This window comes from Cydia pomonella, chromosome 26, assembly GCF_033807575.1.
Source record: "Cydia pomonella isolate Wapato2018A chromosome 26, ilCydPomo1, whole genome shotgun sequence".
Lineage (NCBI taxonomy): Eukaryota > Metazoa > Arthropoda > Insecta > Lepidoptera > Tortricidae > Cydia > Cydia pomonella.
Genome location: NC_084728.1, coordinates 10978798 through 11006581, shown reverse-complemented (window position 1 = coordinate 11006581; position 27784 = coordinate 10978798). Strand labels below are relative to the sequence as shown.

The following is a 27784-nucleotide window of genomic DNA, read 5'->3' as shown; positions in this document are numbered from 1 at the left end:
TTATAAAACCTAACCTATGAAAGTGAAAGCCTAAACTAACTTACCCTTTGATTAGGATCTCGGAAACGGCTCTAACGATTTCGATGAAATTTGCTATATGGTGGTTTTAGGGGGCGATAAATCGATCTAGCTAGGTATTATCTCTGGGAAAATGCGCATTTTTCAGTTTGTATATGTTTCCGAGCAAAGTCCGGTCTCCCAGATATTAGAAATAAAACAAGAAAAAGCTTACATTTTAAAAGTACCATATATTTATATTACAAGTGTAAACACTAAAAATACATTTACTCTATAAAATATACATTTATTAAATTAAGTAAGATACAGACATAAATCTAAATTATACACCAACTCAGTAACTAAATAATTCAATCCTAAAGCGAGGTTTAGACTAGCAAGAACTTGCATGCAATTTTCATCACATTGCGGTATGATCAAACTTTTGAAAACAGTTTACCATAGCAATCGGCAATATAACGTAAATTGCAAGCACGTTCTTGCTCGTCCACGCCTCGCTTTAGAATAGGATGTTAAGGAGAAAGATCAGAGGAATCAAATATAGTTTCCTGCTGAACGCCTGATAGAGTCCTAGAAATTAAAAAGCACAGTCGTAAAAATTAAGAGTAGGTAGAGCGCGGCAGCATAAGAGGAAAGGATTTATTGCAGCTGATATTTGCCTCGTACCCAACAACATCGTCAGGCCATAGGCTTTTCATTTCCATTGCAATACTGGTTTTATCTTGGAGAGTCAAAACAAATGTACCAAAGTGAGCTTCTTGCCGAGTTCAGCGAAGACTTGAGTCCTCTTATTAAACAAATTGCCGTTAAGAGAATAACAAATCAGACCCAATGATAGTAATAGACGCCAGAGTACCTACCGCGAACCACGTTCGACGTGTTGCCTCTCTGTCGCTCTTGTAAATTCGTACGTAAGTGTGATAGGGAGGCAACATGTCGAACGTGGTTCGCGGTAGGCCCTCAGGTTACCAAAGAGGCAGGCACAAACGCGGAAGCGAGCAACGAACACATTAAAGGAAAGGAAATGCGGATCCTTTCAAGACAGCAGCAATCACTGAAATCCTCTTATCACGCCAACTATTCACACACTTAAAATAGGTATACAAAGTATGCGAATTGCCTGATTGCAGAAACACAAGTAACTAGTGTGTTTACAAGTACAGGACAGGTATAAAATAGATAAATCAGGTCTAAAATGAAGTCCCTGTGGGTTTCCTGGAGCTAAAACCCGAGTACTTTTACTACCAAGCACAACATAGTCAAGCCCAATGATAGCGCCTTGCGGGACGCCAGGTTGCAAAAGTGGCCTCTGCAGACGCAAACGTGGAAGCGGGCGAAGAGCGAGACCGCACGGGAGAAAGGGACGAGCGTAGCCATGGGACTCGTCACGCAGCCTTCCTTGACGTCCTGAAAAGACACACATTCATATATTATCATGACACTTGCTCGAAAAAGATCTTATTTCATGCAGGTTTACTTAAGGACAAAGACCTATTTTATTCCCGCGAGAGTTATGGATTGTGAAAAAAACTATAACTCCCTAGGGAGTTATAGCTTTTTTTATTTATTAAGACACTTATTCATACAAACCAAGTAGCATAAATGAGTTTTACTTTTAAAATACTGACGTTTATAATGTAATATTTTTGTTGATGTTTAAAATTATTTAAATAAAATTTATTAATTTAACAGCCGTTTAAAATATATTTACATAATTTTCAATCGTGGCTGAATGGCGAATAGGTCTCTGCCTTCGATGCCTAACCTGTCAAGAAATTACAAAATGGCGGACGAATGTTTGAAATGTCACAGTGTTTAAGAATTATTTCCCTTATAATTTAGTTTTTTCTTCGCAAGTGTGATGAAAAACATTGTGTGTAACTCCGCGGGTAAGCATATTGGAAACACGGGTCTTTAATTCCCTCCAACCTGCGGCTGTCGGGAATTACCACCCTCGCTTCCAAAATTACACTTACCCCCCTCGTTGCACAATGTACTATATAGCATCAGGCGTTACTTTGCGGAAATCCATATAAACCATAACACAAATATTACTTTGCTGCGAAATAAGAACGTGCTAGTCAATTAGTACTAATTTGCGTATTTTTTCTATGCAATTTATATTCCACCCTGCCACCTCAAAAATTAAGTCGCAAATAAATATAACAATCTACCACCAAAAGTACAAAACTCGACGCGTGTTTCGCCTCTACGAGGCCTCATCAGGAGATACTGGAGATGTTGCTGGTCCGGCAACGAAAATTTGTTCGTTTACTTGCACTAGGTACGTGTGCTATCAAAATCGTTGCAGACTTGTCCTGGTCTGATTCAACTTAGCAGTGTTTTTTAATGCACATATATTACGAAATAGAGCAAAAACTACAAAACTTTAATGAAAAACTTAAAATCGATGTATTTTTTTGCACTATGGTCCGCTTATTAAAGGCATAGATACCTATACCTTATCCTATCGTAAGTACAAAGCTTCAGAGCAATCTAGCTAGTCGTTTAGAAAGAAGAGCTTGACTACGGTTGTATGGAGAACCGAGCTGCTGCGGACTCTTAATAATTAACTTTATGTTGATGTTGATAAATGAAGGCATCGATGTATATGTAATATATTGATGAAATACGTATTATGTTGGTCGAATTTATCCATTGTAAAAATCTGATGCTAGATTAAAACATCGGTTACGTATGTCAACATCAAATGTTAAAATGCATCTCCTGCATCTCCTTGCTATGATTTAATGCATGCGCAAAAACACACACACATACATACACATTAAATATTAAAATACACATTAACTTGTGCACCTTTATGCTCAAGCAATTTAAATGGATACATAGTGTATATATCTAAAAAAATTAAACATGCATGTAAAAAAAAATGTTTGGTGTCAAAAGTGTTATATTTAAGTATCTTTAAATTGGTAACCACGATACAGGCTTTGCCTAGTGTGGAGACCATCGTTAATCTTAGGCTTTAACATTAAGATTTTAAACCTTTACTGTAAAAGGAATATCCTGTGGCTGCAGCGTAAAATGGAAATAAATAATTTTTAATTTTTTTAATACAAACGTAAAGAATGTATGTATGGATGTTTGCGTCATGTGTTGCCTATTTAACCACAGTGGCACCTTCAATAAATTTCTACAATTTTATGTACCACTATAGTGAGGGATAAATGTGAGTAAAGAAAGAGACATATATTGAAGAAATGACTTCCAAATGTAGGTACCCTCAGAGCCAGTTCGAGCCTGGCCATCCTCTTGCTTAGAAAGTGGTGTCCGACGGCGGGGGTGGTCAGGCTGCGACACGTGCGCTGCGTGTACAGCCCGGACAAGTCCAGCCAGCGTTTCGAGCACCCGCCCGTCCACTCGCCAAACACAGACAGCGGGTCTGAACGGTTGAACCATAGTGGAACTCTGAAATAAGGATATAATGTTTTTTAGGGTTTCGTACCTCGAAGGAAAAAACGGAACGTTTATAGGATCACTTTGTTGTACGTCTGTCCGTCTGTCTGTCAAGACCCTTTTTCTCAGGAACGCGTGGAGGTATCAAGCTGGAATTTATATGAAATACTCAGGTCTACTGTTCCTTGGAGCTGTGAAAAAATTAAACTTCTAAACCAACGCAATCAAAAGATACAACCGTTTATGCCGCAAATTTCTACATATTTTTGACACTCGCAAGGGAATCAAAACCTACTCGCTACAAAGTTGTCACGGGAGATGACGCGCCCCTTGCGTACCCTGAACCACGCATACAAACCTGAACCTCATTGCCACGCATATAAACAATTGTCATGTACGATGAGTGAATTCAAAAGACGCATGTCCAGTCAGCTGCAAAAATATGTATCGAGAGACTCGTCAACCATTAATTGCTACCTTTTGACTTTCCTAATCCGAGTCTAGCTAGTCAGTCATTGCTACCCCGTTATACCTACTTACTAGTTTGCGTATTTTTACACGCGAAATTTCGGTCATTCGCGGATGGTCTAGAACGCAAAATGACTACTGTAATATTTTGTCTATATCGCTATTAGTCTACATCGCAAACGGTCTAGAACGCAAAATGACCACAACATTTTATATAGGTAGGTTAGGTTCGTTAGGTATCTTCAAATGGCCGAAGGCCAAACAGTACAGAATAGGAGCCCCGCGGAAGCGGGGCTCTGTCGACATCGCTATAAAGTTAAGATAAAACGAAAAAAATTATGTAGGCATTTTGCGTTCTAGTCCGTTAGAGCGGTAGACTATAACCGATGTAGGTAAAATATTACACTAGTCATTTTGCGTTCTAAACCGTCCGCGAATAACCCCGAAATTTGACTCCTCCCATGCCTGCAAAATGAATTTAATTAAACTGGTACCAGTATCAGTAATGGACCTGCTTATCGTAATTGTGATAAATGAAAAATGTTGGAAATAAGATGGGATACTTAAGTACTTACTCGTCCATATACCGGCAGTGCCGCCTTTACGAATTCTTTTCTGAGAGGGGCCATGCTGGTGGGAGAGTTACTGAAGTCGTTTTTTAAATGATATTGGAGACAAGCAACCAGGCAAATAGCATGGACAGCCGCAACACCAGAGGGGTTGTAAGTGCGTTGCCCAGGTGTTTAAGACGGGAGTACGCTCTTTACTTGTAGGTTTGAAGGTCGTATCAGTCTAGAAATACCGAGGCGACAGTTCGGTTTAAAGAGTATTTATTGTCTGAAGAAATTACAAAATTTCACTTATAAGACAACAATTAACTATACATATAATATATTAGCAGTAAGCAAGCATGCAGACTTATTTGATAGATTAGTTAAATCTTTAATAATTAGTAAGTACATATGTTTATTTTATTATGTTGGACGCTGCTGCATTACCCCATAATTCGGTTAGATATTCTAAGTGAGGCTTAATCAAAGAAATATAAATGTTGACACGAGTTTGTTTTGGAAGATAACTACTTATGTAGCGCATTGCTGCTGTTAACGATGTAATTTTAGGTTTTATATTAGCTATATGTGGCTTCCATGTAAGTTTACTGTCTAAAGTCAAGCCTAGGTACTTTTCATAGTCTTTTCTTAATATTTTATCTCCGTTTATACACCGTGTTTTTTTTATTTGCGTTATTTCGAGGGTGCATTCCTGAGCTTAAATTAAGTAACTTTCTCAAAGACACCGATATTCTAATTAACTCCATTTCGGAGATAATCAATCATTAATTTTTATCTTATAAGGCCCTTAGGAACGTGTACACTTGCCTTAGGGCCTGTTTACATATTGATTAGTGTTTAGTGAAAGTTCATACATTTGCTACTAAACGTAAGTACTATCTCGGACGATCGACGGTCGAAATGACATTGATATGTCACAGTTTTCAATTGTTTTCAATTGTTTGGTTGAGTTAAATGTAATGCCCGTGTTACAACAACGCTATATGCAACATATAGCTACATTTTATAAAAATAAAAATAGTAAAAAAAAAACATTTTTTTTTTATATTAACCATGCCATTTAGTTTCCTTAAACGTACTTACCGATATCCCGAAGTTAACGGAATTCAATAAAAACACGGTGTATATAAATCTTGAATTTGTTCGATATTTTTGTTTTTGGCTGCAAATACTACATAACACGTTTTAGAGGTATTTATGGTAAGTAAATTTTGTTGGAACCAATTAGAGAGTAAGTCTAAGTCGTTTTTTTTTTCAGTTCATTCCAGAGTTTAGCTGTGCGAGGCAGGAAGTTTCTGGAGAAACGCGCAGTTGAGAACTATAGAAGATATAAATGTCCGCGCACATCAAGTGCTAGGGATGACTTATTATCGAAGTACTTACTCGTCCATAAACCGGCAATACCGCCTGTAGGAGTTCTTCTCCGCCAGGGCTACGCTGCTGGGGTTGCTACCGAAGTTCTCCGCGCAGTGCGCGTTCTCAGGGATGCCGGATTCCATAAGCCCGCACACCCAGCACTGTGTAAGATAAGGTAATAGTACATTACGATACAAGTGCGAAAAATAGGAAATTCGAAACGAGTGGCGATAAATTAAAACACGACCGAAGGGAGTGTTTTAAATCGACACGAGTTGCGAATTACCTATTCGCACATGTATCGTACAACGTTTTACAGTACATATGGCCCTTTAAATGTTCGACACAGTAACATAATATGCTACTTCTCGCACTAGTGCTATAAAGTAGCCCCATATGTACTGTAAAATAAGATAAGAGTTAGAGCTGCCGAAGTTGTACGCGCCGTTTTACGGGATGCTGGTGTCAGTACCCCTCGTATGCGGCCTGTCAAATTTAATCATAGAAAAAGTGACCCTGATATTAAAAAACAATAGATTTAAATTCCCACGAATGGATCCGCGTCTAAGCATACGAGAGGTTAAGTTATTTATTTTCTTTATCTTCATTCCCTTAGGGTACAGTATAAATAAACTTTGAACTACGTAAAGCATGATCACCATGGTCAGCTGCGGAAGTTTCACTTTCGTAAACTTTACCTCTTTAGTTATGTTGTAAAGTACCTACTTATTTGAATTTAAGCACTTTTGTTGCATGTATTTTTGTACCTAATATGTTGTAAAAGTAAATGGATTTGAAAACGAATGAAAGGTAAAAATCGCTTGGTACTGTTACACGTGCTGATTACAAGCACGAAAGCATGCCACTAGTGAGCAATTGCTACTTAGTATTATGTAGTGTGTAGTGTGTGTGTCGAAACATTGCTAATATGTAATCAGTATGCTCATTTTGAGTTTTCTCAAAAATCGACGGTCGTGAGATTTTTGGGCATGCTGCCTGCAGCGCGGGTGGAGGGGGGCGTGCTTTAGCGCGTGGGAACAGGTTTGCTTATTGAGCATGCTAGTATCGTAGTAGTAAAAAATTAAAACTAGCATGCTTATTGCTAGCAAATGTAAATAGTTTTTACAGTACATGTGCTACTTTTCCGCACTAGTGTGTAAATTAGCACATTATGTAACTATGTCGAAAATGTAAAGGGTATGTACTGTAAAACGTTGTACGATACATGTGCGAATAGGTAATAATTTATCGCCACTCGTTACGAATTTCCTATTTTTCGCAATTGTATCGTAAATAACTAATAAGCATGCTCTACAATAGAGCATGTGTAACAGTAGCTTATTATTTTTGTTATTGTCAATATCAATAATGTAATTGTGAGGTACTGCCAAAGACAGTCGACAAGATGGCGCTGGTCGCGGCTGCAAAGGCTGCGTTCAGCGTAGGGCAGTCCCGTACAACTGCGATCGTGGCCCACAAATGGTCTCGCCGGAAGATCAGCGCTGTCTTTCGGATCAGTATTATGCTGAGGTTCGTGGTCTTTAGTAATGCTTATGTATGTAATTTTAATTTTAAGATACGATGGATAAGATAAGTAAGATTGGATACAGCAGGATGTCGCAGCCGAAGAGCAGGAGTAGTTGAAGTTGTCCGCACACATAAGATAAAATAAAAACCAGACTTCCCGAAGTCCATCCATATATCCAATTAAAACAAAAAATATTAAGTACTTTGCGAATCCGCGAAATAGTACCTAACATGCTAGTCAATTCGTGTTATTTTGACACAGCAAACTGGGCTAGTTATGCAGTAAAATTGGGCGCAGGTGTCCGATTTATCCCTCCGACAACACATAACTACACACGTTTCGTGGGATTGATTATGCCTTCTGCTAAGGCCCACGTGTGTAGGGGTTTCAGAAAGGACCTATGTTCCTGGATGGAATAAACTTAGTCACCAGCTCTACAAAGACTACAAAAAAACTGGGGATAGCTCGATCGGCACTAAGCTTCTTGGACGAAAACCGCTCCAACTAATGGAGGAATACTGTCCAATCGATGGACTTCAGGCGTTCAAGTCGTAAAGCATGGAGGGTGTTAAACAAGCTTTATGGGAAACAGTCATCGTCGCGTTAATCAGATAGCAAACCGGTTAGTCTCTGAGTCCAGAGCAAAAGGAGACAAGCTTTTTTTTTATACTACGTCGGTGGGAAACAAGCATACGGCCCGCCTGATGGTAAGCAGTCTCCGTAGCCTATGTACGCCTGCAACTCCAGAGGAGTTACATGCGCGTTGCCGACCCTAAACCCGCCCCCCCTCGTTGAGCTCTGGCAACCTTACTTACCGGCAGGAACACAACACTATGAGTAGGGTCTAGTGTTATTTGGCTGCGGTTTTCTATAAGGTGGAGGTACTTCCCCAGTTGCTCTAGATCTGGAATGACATCCACTGGCTGTGTCCTACCACACAAAGCGAGATGAAATTCACAATGCCCATACCTCTCTTTTGGACGTAGTTTAAGGACGTACCCGGGTCCAGAACAGCGGAGCTGGAAACAAAAAAGGTGAAGAAAAAGTGGCAACAGCTGAAGGCCGAGCATAAATCTGACCCTGACCTGTCAAAGCCCTTCGCAGCGGAGGAAGTCAAACGAGCTATCAAAGGTCTTCAGCTTGGAAAAGCAGCAGGAGTCTATGAAATATACAACGAATTTTTCATAAATCTTGGCTCACATGCCATAAAGTGGTTAACTTTATTTCTCTCCGAAATTCTGAATCTGAAGTCCAACAGACTCCCTAGGTTATTCGCAGAATATAAAGTGATCGCATTACTGAAGCCAGGAAAGAATGACGATGACCCCTCTAGCTATCGCCCCATATCTCTGCTAAGTAATGTGCATAAACTTCTGGAAAGAGTCCTGCTGAAAAGAATAGCGCCGCTCATAGATAACGTTACTCCAGTAGAGTAAGCGGGTTTCAGATCCGGGCGCAGCTGTACAGATCAAGTCATAGCATTAACCACTCGTATAGAGACGGGATACCAAAATGGACTTAAATCTGGGGCAGTTTTCATCCACCTAACAGCAGCGTCCGACACAGTATGGAGAGAGGGGCTGCTTTACAAACTTTTAATGGCAGTTCCCAACTTAGAAATCGTTCAACTTATATCAAGCACGCTTTCTCAACGACGGTTCCGCATTCACTTGGGTTCCAAGGTCAGCAACGTGAAGAAACTGAACAACAGGTTGCCTCAGCGCTCTGTACTAGCCCCTTCATTGTTCAATCTGTACATCCACGACCTTCCTCCTACCCTGGCTCGTACGTTTATATACGCCGACGATATTTGCAAGCACTTTACACTAGCAAGGTATTTCAAAGCATGGCGCCTCACACCTAGCACAAGTAAGACCGAAACATGCTGTTTCCACCTACACAACCAACTGGCAAATCGCGAACACAAAGTTTCTCTCAACGGTTCGACCCTGAGACACAATTCTACTCCGAAATACCTCGGTGTCACCCTTGACCGTTCTGTGACCTTCAACAACACTTGTATGGGACGTAAACTACAAACCCGCAACAACATCATTCACAAATTTACTGGTACATCCTGGGGAGCAAATGCCAACACTTTGCGTACATCTGCCTTATCGCTGGTGTATTCCTCAGCTGAGCATTGCGCGCCAGTCTGGCTGGGCAGCGTTCACACCAAAAAAGTCGATACGGAGCTAAATAAAACTATGCGACTCATATCCGGCACACTGCGTTCTACCCCATGCCACTGGCTCCCAGTTCTTTGTGGAATCCTGCCACCTGATTTGCGTAGAAAGGATGCGCTTATGAAAGAGACTTGCAAAATTAGAGGCAACCCGATTCTACCAATACACAGTGAATTCACGCACCCTGTAAATAGTCGCCTGAAGTCCAGGAACCCTTCCTACAGTATTGCGTCAACTCTTTCACAAGGAGACTACAACGCTAACCCGGAGTGGATGCAACTTTGGAGTACTGCAATGGATGAAAGGTTTGGATCGGGGATTATTCCGCGTAAGAAAATAGATGGGTTCGAACTGCTGAGGCAGATGTGGTGTAACCTTAATAGATTGCGGACCGGCCACGGTCGCTGTGCCCTGTATAAATATCGTTGCGGATGGGTGAAGTCTCCTGCCTGTCAGTGTGGTGCCGAGGAGCGACATATTTTCCAAGAGTGCCCATCTACTCGATATACTGGAGGCCCCCCGGAAAACCTGATCAAACTGAACGACGAAGCTATTAAGTGGATTAATTCTCTGGAGGTCGACTTATCCAATCACGTGCTTGATATTTTTCAGTGACTTATATTATTATAATAAAATAAGGGTGACAGCTGGTAACTACAGTTACCAAAAGCACGTGAGTGGGTATGATTTCTCTGTATCTGTATAATATATAACAATGCCTTACGATTAAATTAAATAAGTGTTATTATGTAGAGAAAACATACACTTGCAAAGCATCCATACCATGGCTATGATAAGTCCCGTCTACAAAATAAGAACGTCAGGTAGTAGGCAAGACAGAAAAGATCTTTGCAGTGGTGGTGGTTGATATTCTGTAGGTGCCGTGACGGAATGTGGAAGAAACACATACACCTGCGAAGCATGCATACCTTAGCCACGATTCGCCCTGTCTTGGGGCTTATCAGCTGATCGTAGTAAATAGGGTAGATCTTTACAGTCGTGGTAGTGCGGGTGGTGAACGTTCTGCATTCGCGGTACTTCAACTCTATAAGTTTAGCGCTAAAGCTCTGAAACCAAAAATCGTGTCATTTATGGTGAAATTTCAAATAATGGTTGGCCACGTGCTCTAACTTGGCTTATAATTTATAATACATTGGCCTTAAAAGATTTTCGCGAAAATACGTGGCCATGATTAACTAAATATGATAGTAATAATACAAAAGCGTTCCAATGCTTAAAAGCTGCAAAGAATCAATGTTATTAACTATTAAGTTTTTGGCATAAATTGTATTTGTGATACAATCTTTTATCACTGACTGTACTTTACCATCCACAGGCAACTTATACTCATCGAGAAAATTCTAAAAACCCCAAATTCAATTAGGTTTCTTTGTTTTATCACAGAGTTTCTATGGCCACTTCCTGTCTCCATCATCTTGTATCAAAAATGTTTTTTTTTGCCAAAAACTTATTGTACTGCCGACAAGTTGCTTGTGTTTCACTACATTTACTGCCAATTATCAAGTAATACGTACTTTAAAGAGATTGGATACGTCGTAATCTGTCCACCGGTCCTCCCTGTGTATGGCAAAGAATAACCCGGTGAAGTTCACCCGCGCCGGCTCCGGGCGCGGCTTGGTGGTGTACCAGGGGCATTTCACTCTGAAACCATGTACAGTTACCATCAGATAATTAGTCGTAGAAGGCGCTATACACTACATGGTGTTTTTTTAAACTCCGTTAACTTCGGGGTATGGCTAAGTACAGTCAACCAATTTGAATCCTAGGCCACTATAGAACCTTGTCGCTTTAACTACTAGATACTTGACACGCATCACTCAATAAGCACTGTCGTAGAAGTCATTATGGCATGGTTCTATAGTGGCCTAGGAATTAAATTGGTTGACTGTACATTGGAAACTGAATGGTATGGCAAGTGGCATGGTATGTGTAGTAGTATGGACTACCTTACCAGAGACATACAAGAGAGAGTGCCATCGTGCATGTTGTACGCTGATCACATTGTTCTGGTAGCAAAATCAATGGAAGATTTACAACAAGCGACTAACAGGTGGAGACTTGCACTTGAGGTGAATGGTTTAAGAATCAGTCGAACTAAGTCAGAATATGTGAGATTCCTGTTCGGAAGCCCATACGACTCAACACTTTTCATAGAAATCATAGAAGAGACCCCGGTACCCTTGGTTAACAAATTCAAACACCTTGGTTCTATTCTGCATGAAAATGCCTGTTGCGATGCCGACATAACGCATTGAGTGAATGCTGGCTGGTTAAAATGGCATGGTATATCAGGGGTACTCTGCGATCGTAGAATACCGATTAAAACGAAAGAGAAAGTCTATAAAACGTGCGTCAGACCCGTCATGCTGTATGGAGCAGTGCTGGACATCTAAGAAAGAACATGAATGGCTACGACTGAGATGAAAATGCTCAGGTGGGTCGGAGTGACTAAACTGGACAAAGTCAGAAATGAGTTTGTAAGAGGTAGTTTTAAAGTGGCAAAAATCCCAGGAAAACTGCAAGAAAGCCAAATGCGTTTGGTATGGACATGTCATGCGTCGGGACAATCACCACCCAGTTAAAATCGCATTAAACATCGACATGTAAACAACCTGAAGGGCGCCCATAAGCACAGGTTGCAAGAGTTGGAGAAGGATATGGAATGAGTATATAGGAGGAAGCCTGAAAGTTGCACCCATAATAGATAAAGTAAGAGCGAATCGCCTAGCGTGGTATGGGCATGTGATGTGGAGGGATTAAAATCATGTGACGAGAAAGGTATTACGAATGAATGTGGAGGGATGGAACGGGAGAGGAAAACCTAGGAAAAGGTGGATGGATTGTGTGAGAGATGACATGAAACGAACGCGAGTGAACGATGAGATGACGGGTGACAGAAAGATATGGAAGAAAAATACATGCTGCGCCGACCCCAAATGAATGGGATAAGGGCAAGCGAATGACTCAAGACGTGTTGATATAACAATAAAAAATATTACTTCTACATCGAAATATTTTACACTCAACAGCACTGTTTCATCAAATATGCGTCATAACTGCAAAAAATTTCAATATCTTGCATTTACGCACACTTATAAACTTAGTCAGTGTCAAATGTCAGTAGATCCGGAATGTTACAGTAAAGTAATCTAGAGGGCGCAAAAAAATTTAAATGAATTTTAATTTCTTATTTGAACTACGACTGAGAAATTGTGCCTTGGCACTAGGAACCAACTGGTATTTTAACATAGCTTGTTTAAACAGCTTTCATTTTGTTAAATGATCATGTCGCTAGGACGCATAGTTTCCGAGATAGAAGCGAAAAATCTAAAAATGGGACCTTTAAGCCCCCCTCTCCTCCCCCAGTTCAAGGGCTACGCCGGGGACTTTTGATATGTTCACCTCCTAACTAGTCCAAACAAAGTTACGAAGTCAAAAATTGTGTTCCAATCATTTCCTCTATACCTTCTTATTGCTTGGCCTTCTTCTTCCTCGCGTTGTCCCGGCATATTGCCACGGCTCATGGGAGCCTGGGGTCCGCTTGACAACTAATCCCAAGATTTGGCGTAGGCACTAGTTTTTACGAAAGCGACTGCCATCTGACCTTCCAACCCAGAGGGTAAACTAGGCCTGGTTGGGATTAGTCCGGTTTCCACACGATGTTTTCCTTCACCGAAAAGCGACTGGTAAATTAAATATCAAATGATATTTCGTGCATAAGTTTCCAAAAACTCATTGGTACGAGCCGGGGCTTGAAACTGCGACCTCCGGATTGCAAGTCGCACGCTCTTATCGCTAGGCCACCAGCGCTTCTTATTGCGTGGCCTAAACAAAACAAAAACAATTACAAAACAACAAAGACGATTTTAAATTAAATTAACTTGGAAATATTGTTTTTCTAAACTGACCGACTAAGTGGCGAACTGAAGTCATACTAAAGGATAATACATATTTTAAAAATCATACTCTTGTTCATTCTAATTGCTTTTCCTTCTTATTATAGATAAAACCGGCCAAGAGCATGTCGGGCCACGCTCAGTGTAGGGTTCCGTAGTTACTCTTCCGTCACAATAAGCTAAACTGGAGCTTAAAGTATAGTAAATTGTTAACCAAGGGATGAAACGGTACCTTTCACCCGAGTTAAACAAATAGGCAAATTTGCATAATCAGTAGTTAATTAAAGTAAGTCTTTTTACTATGAAGGGAAAACTTTTTGCGATAACTCAAAAACAGCTAAACTGATCATATCCGCTATAGTTTTCATTTAATGTCTTTCTTAAGCTCTACTTCCACGATTTTTTTATATTTTTGGACCTATAGTTCAAAAGTCAGAGGGGGGGGGACACATTTTTTTTTCTTTCGGAGCGATTATCTCCGAATATATTCACTTTATCAAAAAATGTTTCCTGAAAACCCCTATTAGTTTTGAAAGACCTTTCCAACGATACCCCACACTCTAGGGTTGAAGCGAAAAAAAAAATTTCACCCCCACTTTACGTGTAGGGGAGGTACCCTAAAAAAAATTAAATTTTTAGATTTTATTGTACGACTTTGTCGGCTTTATTGATTTATATATCCATGCAAAATTTCAGCTTTCTAGCACTAACGACCACGGAGCAAAGCCTCGGACAGACAGACAGACAGACAGACGGACATGGCGAAACTATAAGGGTTCCTAGTTGACTACGGAACCCTAAAAAACAAGCTTCATGTCTAACTCTTACGCCATTCAGGCAGCACGTCTCTGGAACAGTCTTCCCCCTAACATTAGAAAAGCTCCCAACAAGTTTGCTTTCAAAAAAAATCTGTGCGTGATTTATTTGCTGGCAGTTTAAAGATCAATTAAGTATCAGTCTCACGAATCGGTTATGTATATTATGTATATATATATATATATTTATTTATTTATTTAATGTATGTATGTGTCTTTATGTATTTAAGTAGTTTATAATTAATTTATGTGTATTAGGACTCTACTTCTTTCAATAACAATTTCTTTTAGTTTTAAACGCACCGCCTACAATCTTTTCTGCTTTGCCCTAAGGTTGACTGGTAGAGAATGCGTCATGGCATTAAGTTCGCCTTTTGTACATTAAGTTTTTTCTTTTGTGCAATAAAGTTTTAAATAAAAACATAAAAAAAACGCCTTTTAGTGTGGTGCGGCTACAAAGCAATGGGAAACAGTAACTTCTTTAATTTTTGCCCCTGCATTTGTTGCAATTTCATGTCTGGCGTGTTTAGTGTGCACTTTGGGGAGCATAAGATTATTTTTCCTAAAAAAAACCCTCCCTTTCCCCCTTCCCTTCCCCCTCCCTTTCCTTCCTTCCCTTCCCCTCCCTTTCCTTCTTTCCCTTCCCCTCCCTTTCCTTCCTTCCCTTCCTTTCCTTTCCTTCTTTCTTTTTTTTCCTTTTTTCCCCTTTCTCTCTTTTTCATTAACCCGCTCACGAGCTCCATGCAACGGACAGAGAGAACATACCAGATTTGGATTCAGTGATTGAAAGTATTAAAGAAAAGAAAACTATTTATAAATTAATATTGAATCAAACACTCACTACAGAGATGTTGACCCGAGAAAACCAAACAAGAGTAACAGAGGTACCTATCAAGTATTTATAAATAATTAAACCGTTATTATTTAAACTTGATAGTTTGTGAGAGTACAGAGATCTTGCCGTTGGTGACGGTTTAAAAGGTTTATTAAAGAAGGTAAAGCCATATATAGATTATGTGTGTTGGGATGATCCAAACGAGTTAGTTGAAAGGCGAAAGTGACTAATCGCTTCTCGAGACGCTGGTCTTGTTAAATTATTTCGATAATTGAGGAGTTAAGAGAAAGCAACATTATCCAATAAAACCAACCGTCCAGTTTATTATAATATCAGTTTACATCAACACATAGTCAAAAGCGGACGGATTATGAATATCGACAAATTTGGACATCACGTCCATAAACGATTGCGTTTAGGTCTAAACTATGACGAAGCATTACAAAAAACGGAGATTTCAAATACGATTATCAAGACGCTCATCGAGACGTTTGACATCCCCTCTTACGAGCGATGAAGCGGTTAATAAGGAGTATGTTAATCATATATATAAACTATTCAGACTAATTTGGCTAACATCTGCGCTTCAACGAGAAAACTCGATGTTGAAGGAAACTGACACTAGCGGACGTCCTTAATGGCTCCTCTACACGATGGGCCATCATACTGGCCCACTAAAATGGGCCAGCGTGTAGAGAGGGTAGTGGTGTCGGATGGCTTATGGCGCGGCGGGATGGCGATGGGTTGGCCAAGGTGTCGGTATTTCGTCCGCACATTAAAGAGAGTGGGCCAGCGATGGCGCGTACGCATCTACACGTGGTCCATTCCATGGCTCCTCTACACGATGGCCCAGCGTCGGCCAGTCCAAGGGACGCATTTATGCGTTAGAGGGAGCAAGTGACATTGCTATCTCCTTCCACCGCATAGCTGCGTCCCTTAGGCTGGCCTACGCTGGGCCATCATGTAGAGGAGCCCCCATAGTGCGTGCTCTCAACCATCCCATGGCCATCTCGCTGGTCCAGCGCTGGGCCATCGTGTAGTGGTGCCATAAATCGATGTTTGGATAGACAACTGATAAAGCTAAAGATAATTTATTATTCAAGTAGGCATATTACAATGCGCTTATGAACGTCAAATAAAGCTACACCGGCTTTAACCCTACACCTCTGACCCGAGAAGATTTAAATCGGAATTGGAGGAGGTTATCCCAATATGGACCGGCAAGAAACTCGGCGGGACACATCTTTTTAAAACATTGCATCTTATAATTACGAGTAGCATGCATTAAATAAGAAAAAATATAATTTGGATTACTATAGCAATCATGCATTTACATACAGTAGCCACTTTTCTTTACAGAAATTTGATTAAAAAAAATATATATATATATATATATATGTCATATCAAATCATACAAATACGTAGTGAGAGCTTGTTACTTGTATCCTTTCCGGTCGAAGCACTTGTTGAGGCATTCGTAGTAGGAGTCCGTGCAGTTCGGGTGTCGGTTCGTCCTCCGAGTGAAACTGGTAAATAAACAAATATTAAAAATGAAGATGAATCTCGTACGTACTATTCAAAGGGGAAGCGAATAACGTAACTATTGCTTTTGGTTGAAATGGTGGAAATATTCGCGTCATTAGATATGGGTAAGATCTTGGTAGTTCAGATGGCAGAGCACCGGGCTAGCGATCCGGTGGTCGTGGGTTCAAACCCACCCAAGACAGTGAATTATTTCTCTTTTAATTTATTTTATGAATAAGGGGGGAAATAAATAAATAAATAAGCGCTAGTGTCCTGCTAGCGGCAAGAGCGTACGACTTTCAATTCGGAGGTCGCGGGTTCAAAGTTTCAAACCCCGGCTCGTACCAATGAGTTTTTCGGAACTTATTTACGAAATATCGTTTGATATTTACCAGTCGCTTTTCGGTGAAGGAAAACATCGTGAGGAAACCGGACTAATCCCAATCAGGCCCAGTTTACCCTCTGGGTTGGAAGGTCAGATAGCAGTCGCTTTCGTAAAACTAGGGACTACTTAGTTCTCAAGCGGACCTCGGGCTCCCATGAGCCGTGGCAAAAATGCCGGGACAACACGAGGTAGAAGACGGGGAAAATAAATATATAAATTTGAAAATACACTTTTTCACATTCTATATTGTGGTTGTATTTGACATGCAATATCAGGGGGCCTATCCAAGATGCCAATCGTTTGCGCTACGACGATAAAACGCTTTCTCTCGCTCTTCTATTACTCTTACATATTAGTGCGATAGAGAGATATCGTTTCGTTGTCGTAGCATTGGCATCTTGGCAAGGCTTCCAGATCAGACAATGTGAAAATGCTAGTGACGGAATATACATATAGACAAAGCTCTTAGGCTCAGGAGCGCTTCGTCCACAATCCTATTACGTCACCTTCTTCGCTTGTTTATTATTATTCACTCCACTGTTCTGATTCGTCAATCCTATTTTGTCCACATTCCTATATAGTCCACAGCGCCGGCCACAGATTGGTGGAGGTCAAAACCACAGGCCAACAAAACTTTTCAGTTAGCAAAAGTCAATTCACATGTATGGTTTTTATACAATTTGGCTATTTATTCCTTGTTTCGTAATTATATTCCTTTCATCAAAAATACATTATCATGTATTTGAGCAAGTTTTTACTTATTAATATCTGGTCCTTCGTACTGGATATTGGTTAAAACTGAAGATCTAAAATTGTGAAAAAGATTTTGATGAATTGGGAATTTGGGAGCCTCCTCATCCTAATTCTATATTCGACTATTCGTAAGTCGCGACAGACAGAGTCTTAATATATTGGATCAGTAGTAGGCCCCTCACAATCCTCACATACAGTGTCGCACGCCCAGATGGGCACGCAAGCTAAATTTTTATACTAGTAACAAAGATACATTGATTAAGTAAGATGTATAAAAGACAATTTCGTGCTTCGAATTTGAAACGAGATAGCTCTGTACACCTGCATACATTTTGCGGTAACTCTGAATATCAAATGTTGACGTTTGACAATTCAGTGACCGCAAAACATAATTATAGGGCAGTACCAGCGCCATCTGTTTTGGATGTCAAACTAAGGGGCACGTTTTTTACTTAGACATTGTCTCACTATTACAATCAATTCTTTTTGCTATTGATAATGTTCAAAAAATACTTACACACATTAATTAAATACCCAAATAAAATTTTGTACATACTATATTAAGGGCGGTAAACAAAGAATCTACCAAGTATTAATTTTAAGCCCGAAGCCCAAGGCGAGGTTGATACTTTTTGTACAATATACCAAAAATGATAAGTGATATCCTCATATCTAACCCCAAGAAAGCAATTTTGCGTACACCTTCCACTAATTCTGCACATTCTAGGAAGAAACGAGCGAGATGCCCACTTGTTCTTGGTGTGCCATGTATCTTAGAAATGAGGATGAGTTTTGGTCCATTGGTGGGAGGTTTCGTTCGATGGAAGATGCTCTAAAGTATGTAAGGCATACGAACAGGTAGCTGAACACGAGGGGCTCGGTGATAGGCGTGGGGCGCCGAGGTCTCGGCGTCGCCGTCAGGTGCGCCCCGGGCACAGTCACTGTAACCAACAACTCTTTAGCCAATTGCACAATAACCACATATTAAATAATTGGGGCACATGAAAGGAGCCTCCCCGCAAAGCGCACTCAAAGCATCTACGATTGTTACACAGCGTCTGGCAACGTTTGGTATTCATTTATCGAGCGGCAAATCCTTTCACCACGATGGTTCTACCAAATTATACATGCGATCAACGAGGTACATTCTATCAACGGCACTTTTCAAGTTTTCAGAGCGAGCCCTGACCTGACCCTGACCCTGAGTCATCTCTATGAATATAGAGACCTTCTCTCAAGACAAGGCGCTACTTCTCGTTCTACTACTTTGACGTTCATAAGCGCATTGTAATATGCCTACTTAGAAAATAAACTATCTTTATCTTTAATTGGTAACATCTTCTTCTATATGCCAAAACACGATGGAAGTTATTACTGTCATACTGTGGACATTGGATCATGTACAATCACATCCGTTTACAAACCGCCCACACAACCATTCCAGCCCCGGGTCCCCGGCGACACGACAAATGACCGAACCAAACTAGTCGTCGGTTACTTCAGTAGCCATTAGTTTTTGTGGCAATAACGAGTGCTTGAGAAAATTAAACATCGACAAATATGTTATCGATAAGTCAGTCATAGATTAATAATGCACTACCCCAATCTCAGTCTCGGGCGAGGCTCCAACTCGCGACTCTGGCTCACTAGAACAATCTCCAATATAATGAATAGAATCAGGCGTTACTTAAAAAAAAAAATACTTTGCTAATCCACGGGAAGAAAACGTGCTAGTCAATCAGTGCTAACCCGTTGTACTTACTTGCGTATTTTTACATGCAATTAATGTTCCCACCCTCCCACCGCAAAAATAAATACGGAAATAAATATAACAACCCACCACCAAAAGTACAAAACTCGACACGTGTTTCGCCTCTATACGAGGCATCCTCAGGAGATTCTGGAGATGTTGACAGTCTTATGACGTCTGGCAACTGAATAAGCTGTCTAGAATGTCGGCCATATTTCGGTGGGGGAGTGGTCAAGTTATAAATATGGCCGACCATTCTAGACAACTTATTCAGTTGCCGGACGTCAGAGTCGTCAGACCGTCAATATCTCCAGCATCTGCTACTACTATCCTGGAGTTTCTTAATTTTTCATCAGAATAGCTTGATTGAGGAGTACATCGTACATTCCGTTGTTTAGTGGAATTGCCCAACTGATGAATTTCGCTAATTCGCTACACATTTTTGCAGTTATTCTTCCCATGAGGTTCGCTCCAGTATTCTTAGCGTGTTTTTTTAGATATAGGTACAATGAAGTCAAGGATATTGATTTCTGTACCAAGTCGTAGATTGTCATAATAAGAAATTTGTTACTAACATAAGTATCGTCTCCCGTCGGTAGAAGCCAGCGGCAGAACTTTTAGATTTTCTTCATTTTGCGTAGTTCGAAACCCCCCTTCATTGTACGCCGTCTGATTAACCACCGTCGGGACTTCGTACGTTCGTGTGGAACCGTGGTACGGTTTAGGGGGGTTGCGGGGGGCTTCGTAGCGGATGACATCGTGAGCTTTGACGAGGCTCTCGATCACGCCTGGACGGACTGTGGAAAGAAACATTTATTTGAGGTCACATAGTAAACGCTCCTATTATGGGACTAGGACCAGTAATGGGATGGTATAGACAAATCCTGTAAAACAAGTATTTACTATTCGTTTTTAAACGCTGGCAAAATTTTACCATAAACAAGAGCCAAAGAGTTGCTTATGTTTAATTTTTCATTGATATTTGAAAATGAATGGCGCTGTAATCCCATGACTGGAGCATAAAACCATCGTTTTAATTCGTCAATAATGTTGAAACCAATTGCAGTAGCTTTGATTAAATACATGGAAACCATAAAGGATGAATAGGACATTTAACTTTTAACGCATAAAGCGGTAGAATTTTTACAGGTGTCGGTGAAATATCAAAAATACTCCAAATTTTCTCTTAAATGTCCCATGATTGGTGCCGTTAACAACGTTTGTCATTAGTGACAAAATGTGTCATTTACCAAACGAGATATATGCCAACATATAAGGTGTAACAAAAATAGTATGGATTCATTTAAGAGCATAGATTTATAACTAGCCTAGATGCCTAGTCTGTACATCCCTAGTGAAGCCATTTCGAGGGCGACATTATGTCGCCCTCGTGTCATCGTATCCGAACGGCCCTCGCAGTACTCAAGGTCGAGTTGGTTTGTGTACACCTCCCGGTTATAAATTAAAAAATACAAGAAAGATGGTTGTTTGTGCGGTGAATTGGTGTCACAACACATCAGTGAATAAAAACAAACCGCCTGATATAACATTTCACGCGTAAGTATCCAGTTTAATGTGATATTTTTACGTAATTGTAAATACAAAAATCCAAATTTTCGTCAGCCGCCATTACTTATAAATGTTGCCAGGTGATATGAATCTTTTTTCCTCCAAATGAGGCATGACGATTACATTGATAAAATTAATATGCTTACTTTAAGTTCCTTGTATGACTATAGAAAATATTCTTTTTTAGTTTTTCATTGTTTTATTTCAAATTATGTTTTGTCTTTTATAAAATTACAGTTTAAATTCATATTTTTATTTTGTGTGATATTCGTTTTAGATTTCCGACTGATCCGCTTCTGTCTGCGAGATGGATGGAAAAAATTAGATTAAATAGGAACGATGCAATATGGAAACCGACTAAACATAGTCGAATATGCTCTCGCCATTTTGATGAGCAAGTAAAGTAATTTTTATTTGTGGAACACAGGTGTTACAGTTAAGGTCTGTAAAAACGAAACGCAACTGTCACTGTCGCACTTATATGGAAGACTGATAGAGAGACACAAAGCGTTTCGTTGTCGAAGCAATAGCGATTGCAACCTTGGCTAGGCCGGCAGGTACAATTACTAGTACTGACGATAAATAGTTATTTGTTTTACAAGAGGGAATGTTGTTGTTTAACCGCTCGTGCTAATTAGCAATATTATCGAGCTAAGTAGATAAAGATCCCAAAATTTCTAAAAATGGAATCTTGAGCGTTGCGAGGGTTTCAAGTTACGAGAGTTAAACAAATTTTGCCCCAAGTGAAACACAAAACTTTTCACCATACCAACCCGAAGAAAATATTAAATGTAAGATATCAAATAAAATCAAACCAAATCGAATCCAAATGATCGTCATTAAATATTTATCATTTAAAATCATTATTCCAAAGTCAATTCTACCAGCTATTATTTGTGCACATTTGTAAAATAAAAAAATAAACGTTTTTTATTTAAACATTATTTCACAAAGTACAGAAATGCAAAGTCCTTAAAAGAAACCTTGAAAGCTTTTGCTATAAATTTAATATCTACATACACACTCCCAAATGATTGATAGCCAAGTATAAGGATGTGGTTAAAATCCATCTACTTTAAGGGGAATAAATGAACTCTGGCAACCCGTTTTTGTATATATGTGTGTGTCGCTGAGCGTAAGACACGAGCGTCGCACGCACACATCGATCGTGTTTCGGCTTCACTTTTGGCAGATTAGCCTTAAGAGGACTAACTGTCTATGTGTGATAGGTCAGTGTTTAAGAGCATATTCGGTATCGAGTTTTGATTTAAAAAAAGCAGAAAACATTTTTCTATGCATTTTTTTTTCTATGGGGCAGGTCGTCCAAGTCGGCCAACCCTCCATACAAAGGCCTAAAACTTCTCACGTTGAGACGATTTTTCTTCTACTTTTTCCTACTCAGAACATTATATTGAATATGCCCTTTAATGGATCCCCACTCTTCCCGCACCACAAAAATGTTGACCGCAAAAAACCGTCATTCGTAAACCTTAGCAAAACCCGTTAAATTTTGTTGTTTTCTAATAAACTCAAATGTCTAAATGACCGATAAGGACTAACGATTGTCAAGAGCTAACATTTCATTTCATTTTCGAGGCCTAAGACTTCTGGATCGCTCGAGTGCATTTTAGATTGAGAATTTGACTCGCTGGTGAATAAATAGTTAATAAAGGAAAACGCACATTTCTGCCCAACTCGCGGGTTATCGTCCCACTGAGGGACGTGCACGCTGTAGATGACCTCGCTCGTTCTATGTCTCCCTCGTCGTGTCTTCGATTTCATTGCCTTGATAGTGCTGAGGCTTAAGACTCCTAGGTCGGTCCAGTGCATGTTAGACCGCCGACTTGGCCGGCTGGCACTAGGAGAATTGAATAAATTAATATACTGAATAAGAGTGTTTTTTTTTTTGCAAGCTTTTATTTACCTTGCTCTGCTAGTCTCGTCTAAAAATATTGACATGGGAAAAGCGCCAAAATATGTATACACTACCTTAATAAATGGGCCATAAGGTTGTGTATACATATTTTTGACACTTTGTCCATATCGATAAGTGACTATACATACGTGAGTTAGTAGTTAGTGCGGGTCAAATCTAGGAAGCTAAATTTGACCCAGTTCCCGATTTCCGATTGAGCTGAAAATTTGCATACATATGTAAGTCAGGTGCAGGTGACAATGCAATATTATGGTAACATCGAGCTGATCTGATGATGGAGACAGGAGGTGGCCATAGGAACTCTGTGATGAAACAACGCAACCTAATTGTTTTTGGGGTTTTAAGAATTGTCTCGATGAGTATTAATTGCCTGTGGTAATTGTGTTTGGTGTTGTGTTGTGTGGTCGGTGGATAGGTATGCAAATTTTCAGCTTCATTGGAAGTCGTAAAATTATAAGGTCCACCGATGGACAGAAGAGTGTTGCTGTTTTTACTATAGCTAATTGTAAAGGCATGAAATTGTAGAGGCAGACCTCGTTTGGTGTCTGCTGGGACTCGCAGACCTCGTTGGGCCTCTCGTGGACTCGTCGGTGGGTATCACAATGGTGACAGGTTCTTCATAGTGGATTATAGGCTGCCCTAGCAGCTTTTCTACTTCACCTGCACATGAGTTTTTAAAAGACTAATATACTGTAGTTTTACAAGAGCATTTTTATTCTACACCGTGTTTTTTTTTATTTCCGATAATTTCAAGGGTGCATTCTGAGTATAATGAAGTAAGTATTCTAATTTACTTCATTTCGGAGATAATCAGTAATTTATTTTTATCTTATAAGGCCCTTACGAGCGGGTACACTTGATTAGTTTTAGTACGATTTGCTACTACCTAGACGATCGATGTTTTCTCATCGGGGCCAGTTTACACATTGATTAATGTTTATAATATTCTGAGTTCATCATATATTGGCTATTCACTTATAGTAGCTAACATATAAGGTTTTTTTTTATACTAAGTCGGTGGCAAAAAAGTATACGGCCCGCCTGATGGTAAGCAGTTTCCGTAGCCTATGTATTTTTGAAATGAAATTTTTGCGCCATTTTTCTGGTCAGCTCGCGTAGCCAACATGCCAATCGGTAATCCTCCGTAACGTATCGTAGTCGTCACTCTTCCATATGAGTTGGAGGAGCGTTTGGCATGTTGGCTACACGGCCTGTTTTTTTGTCTTTAGATTTTGAAAAAATAACTATGACATAAAAAACACCTTCGATATAAATTTTGAATAATACTTATGGCACCGGTTTTAAGTCAATCAATCAATCAAACAATATTTGCAGATAAAAACATTATATAAGTACTTAATATACTATTGTAAGAAAGGGAATCAAACCATGCATATCAGTTGTTCTCGCTCCCTCCGTGGAGACAACAATTTCAGACACCCAAATGGATTTGCTGCTTGGATCGCCTTCGTCGGCATCGTCGACGTAATCTGCGAATAGTGCATTATGAGAGCGTTTCAAACTCTTCGATCCGACATCGGATGTCGAATACGACTACAGAGAAGCAATGTGTAGAAGGTGCCTTTTTATTAGGGTTCCGTAGCCAGCCTTATGGATTCGCATGTCCGTCTGTCTGTCCGTTTATGTCACAGCCACTTTTTTCCGAAACTATAAGAACTATAACTGTTCAAACTTGGTAAGTATAGATGTATTCTATGAACCGCATTAAGATTTTCACACAAAAATAGAAAAAAAAAACAGTAAATTTTGGGGGTTTCCCATACTTAGAACTCAGACTCATCAGACCCATACGTGTGGGGTATCTTGAAGGGTAGTTTGAACGAGATCTAGTAAGTAGTTTTTTTTTAATACGTCATAAATGGTACGGAACCCTCCATGGGCGAGTCCGACTCGCACTTGGCCGCTTTTATTACAAACTTTTATTTAACTTGCCCTGTTAGTACTTATGTATGTTAGTGTGTGTCAAATCTTGGAAGCAGGGCCTAGTAGGCTAAGCTAATAAGAGTGCCCCCCACGAGGGATTTGGTTATACTTTTAGGTGAAGTAGTAGCTGGACCTAAGAACACTGTATGCCTAATATCAGCCTTCGATCTTATTTTGCTTCAGATTTATTCACAATAATGTCCAAAGTTCAAGGTATTTTTTAAACTTTGTTTTAGCTAAAGCAAGCATGTGAGTGAATCTAAATAAATTCAGAATTGAGGAGGATAGAATGGGGTTAATAATGTATATTTTTACAGACCTTCATATCTTTAGACTTAGATGAAAAACTGGTTTCTTTTCGCTTCATTTTTTTGCCACTTCTCGCGGAGACACAACTACCAAAAAATTACGTGACAAGTCACAATTGTCAACTACGTATACATTCAAAAACATTGTAAAATAACACGGTGCATCACGTCAAAAAATAAAATAAACGAACGTATATCCACTCCTAACCCATAAGGCTTGTTTTGAAGGTACTTAGACAACGATATATATACATATTTATAAATACTTAAATACATAGAAAACACCCATGACATAGGGACAAATATCCGTGCTCATTACACAAATAAATGCCCTAACCAGGATTTGAACCCTGGACCATCGCCTTCATAGGCAGGGTCACTAACCACTAGGCCAGACAGGTCGTCAAAAAAAGAAAGTGTTAATGCAACAATGAATTAAATGAAAATGTTTTATTCCAGAAATAATTTTCCATATGTACAGTCACGTCTGAAAATATCAATGCGAAAAATGTGGCAAAAATATGTATACACTACCTTAATATACGGGCAATAAAGTCGTGTAGACATATTTTGACATTCTTTTCGTATCGACATTTTCAGACGTGACCGTCCAATAACAACACAACAATGACAATAAAAGGACTTGCCATAGGCCATTTTCTAGTTTCTGTTATTCTCCAAAGATCCAACAACCTATCTCGGATCTAGTGGGTCTATATTCTATATTATCCGCTGCCCGCGACTTTGCTCGCGTTATAAACTAAACATATGTGCGCTAAGTTTCCGTCCGTCAAGATGTATAATGATTGACGTGATAGAGAAATAAACATAAACACAAAACTTTCACATTTGTAATGTAATATTAATATGTTCTGGACAGCATACGTCTACATTTTCAAGCACGGAAAGTGAGTCACGGGAGATACGACACTCGCAACTAGTTGCGTTAGATGCACGATTGGCTCGATTTCGTGAGTGACACCACTGAACTAGCACCATTCTTAGTATCCGTAAGGCCCGTCCTTAGATATATGTTAATGGCGCCAGTCGTCGAGTTGCGGAAGATCGCCCAAATTATAATACAATACAACTTACCACTTTCATCATTCATATTAAACTGTTGCGCGACAACAACAGCGGCCAGCGCCGACACCGTCGCCTGCCACCACATACCGACGAATATAACACAATAACTGTTACTCTAACAGCTCGTATATCTTGGATAAACAGCAGTAAATAAACAGGTAAATAAATACTACAATAAATGCTTATGTGAAAAAGAATATTTCATAAACGCTAGAAGTTGACGTTGCCCTGTAAAGGTGCTTTTAAAATGATTCGTTAGCTTGAAACCAAAAAGGTTATGCCTAATATATATCTTGCTATAATATGTCCTACATTGAGTTAGACTATGGAAGTTAGAGGCAAGGAACAGAATCTCCATATACCAAAAAGTGTCCGACAAAAACCCATATATACCCGTTCTGCCTATGGAGATTCTGTTCCTTGCCTCTACCTTCCATACTTCTGTCGTTTAATATGCCATTGTGTATTTTTATTTTTAAAAACAGCAAGGTTTATGTATAAAATAATGTCAAAACCAGGTAAAATCGTACATAGTTCAAAAAGGGAAATTACATTTTAATATCTTTCTGTTTCGTCAGCGGGAAAAGCAGCTAAGAGCTTCACTATCAACTTTAAAAGAGTCACGGAACGTGTTTCCGCTATGATGGGTATTTATGCTGTGTTAAATATTAAATATTTCCTATTATAGTAATTAATTACCGACCCGATTCATACAAAATGTATTAATTTTCATAAATATACAGGTCATTCATGATCTTAAAGTATTTGTCAAACAGTGTTGATACTTGGCCATTTTATGCATAATAATAATGTACAAATAGTTTTAGGATTGAGTAAAAGTAGAGTATCTAGAATATAATACCATTTAGTAAATGACATCAAATGTTATGCAAGATTTTTTTAACCCACATATCAGATTCAAGAACATTCAATTCAGATGAAGATATTCTTTCTAGGTAGTTTTTCTGGTTCTACTGAAGCTAGTTCAATCATAAGTGACATTTAATATTAAGATTCAAGACTTCGATTATAGAAATAAAGTTTTTCAAATAAAATATTTATTTATTTTAAGAATGTACAATACAATACAGTACAAATACTCTTTATTGCACACCTCAATACAGAAACAATACAAAGAATATAGCATATTAAGAAGAGGTAAATAACGGGCGGTCTTATCGCTAAAAAGCGATTTCTTCCAGACAATCTTTAGGTAGCGGAATTTAATATGTAGGTATATATAATTGGTCCCAAGTCTGATGCTCAAAATACACCATTGAGCTAATGTAATAAAAATTATTTGTAGAGTAAACCCAAGCAAGCTAAGTTGGCAGCGATTTTGATAGCCCAGACTGTGCAAGTGTTATTTTAAACGTCAAAATTCTATGAAATTATGACTTTTAAATATAAATATTAT

General features: G+C 39.3%; 1 protein-coding gene across 1 annotated transcript; it reads right to left on the bottom strand.

Annotated features, from left to right (window-relative positions):
* Positions 1-226: 226 nt before the first annotated feature.
* Positions 227-27784, bottom strand: LOC133531925 (uncharacterized). The gene is made up of 12 exons (XM_061870356.1): positions 26377-27784; positions 24418-24519; positions 23563-23689; positions 22776-22951; positions 20100-20321; positions 18631-18715; positions 16552-16638; positions 11081-11207; positions 10475-10612; positions 5859-5992; positions 3261-3447; positions 227-1425 (listed from the first exon to the last, which is right to left on the bottom strand). The coding sequence occupies exons 1-12, from the start codon at positions 26450-26452 to the stop codon at positions 1240-1242; spliced, it is 1647 nt and encodes a 548-aa protein (XP_061726340.1). The 5' UTR covers positions 26453-27784; the 3' UTR covers positions 227-1239.

Bases quoted from the DNA above. Each gene is read 5' to 3' on its own strand.
- LOC133531925 (XM_061870356.1), bottom strand. From the start codon at position 26,452: ATGTGGTGGCAGGCGACGGTGTCGGCGCTGGCCGCTGTTGTTGTCGCG. The intron at 22,952-23,562 runs GTCTGCCTCTAC...CAATTCTCCTAG, and splicing joins CCCAGCAGACACCAAACGAG to TGCCAGCCGGCCAAGTCGGC. The intron at 1,426-3,260 runs GTACCTACATTT...GTGTCTTTTCAG, and splicing joins GGCTCGAACTGGCTCTGAGG to GACGTCAAGGAAGGCTGCGT.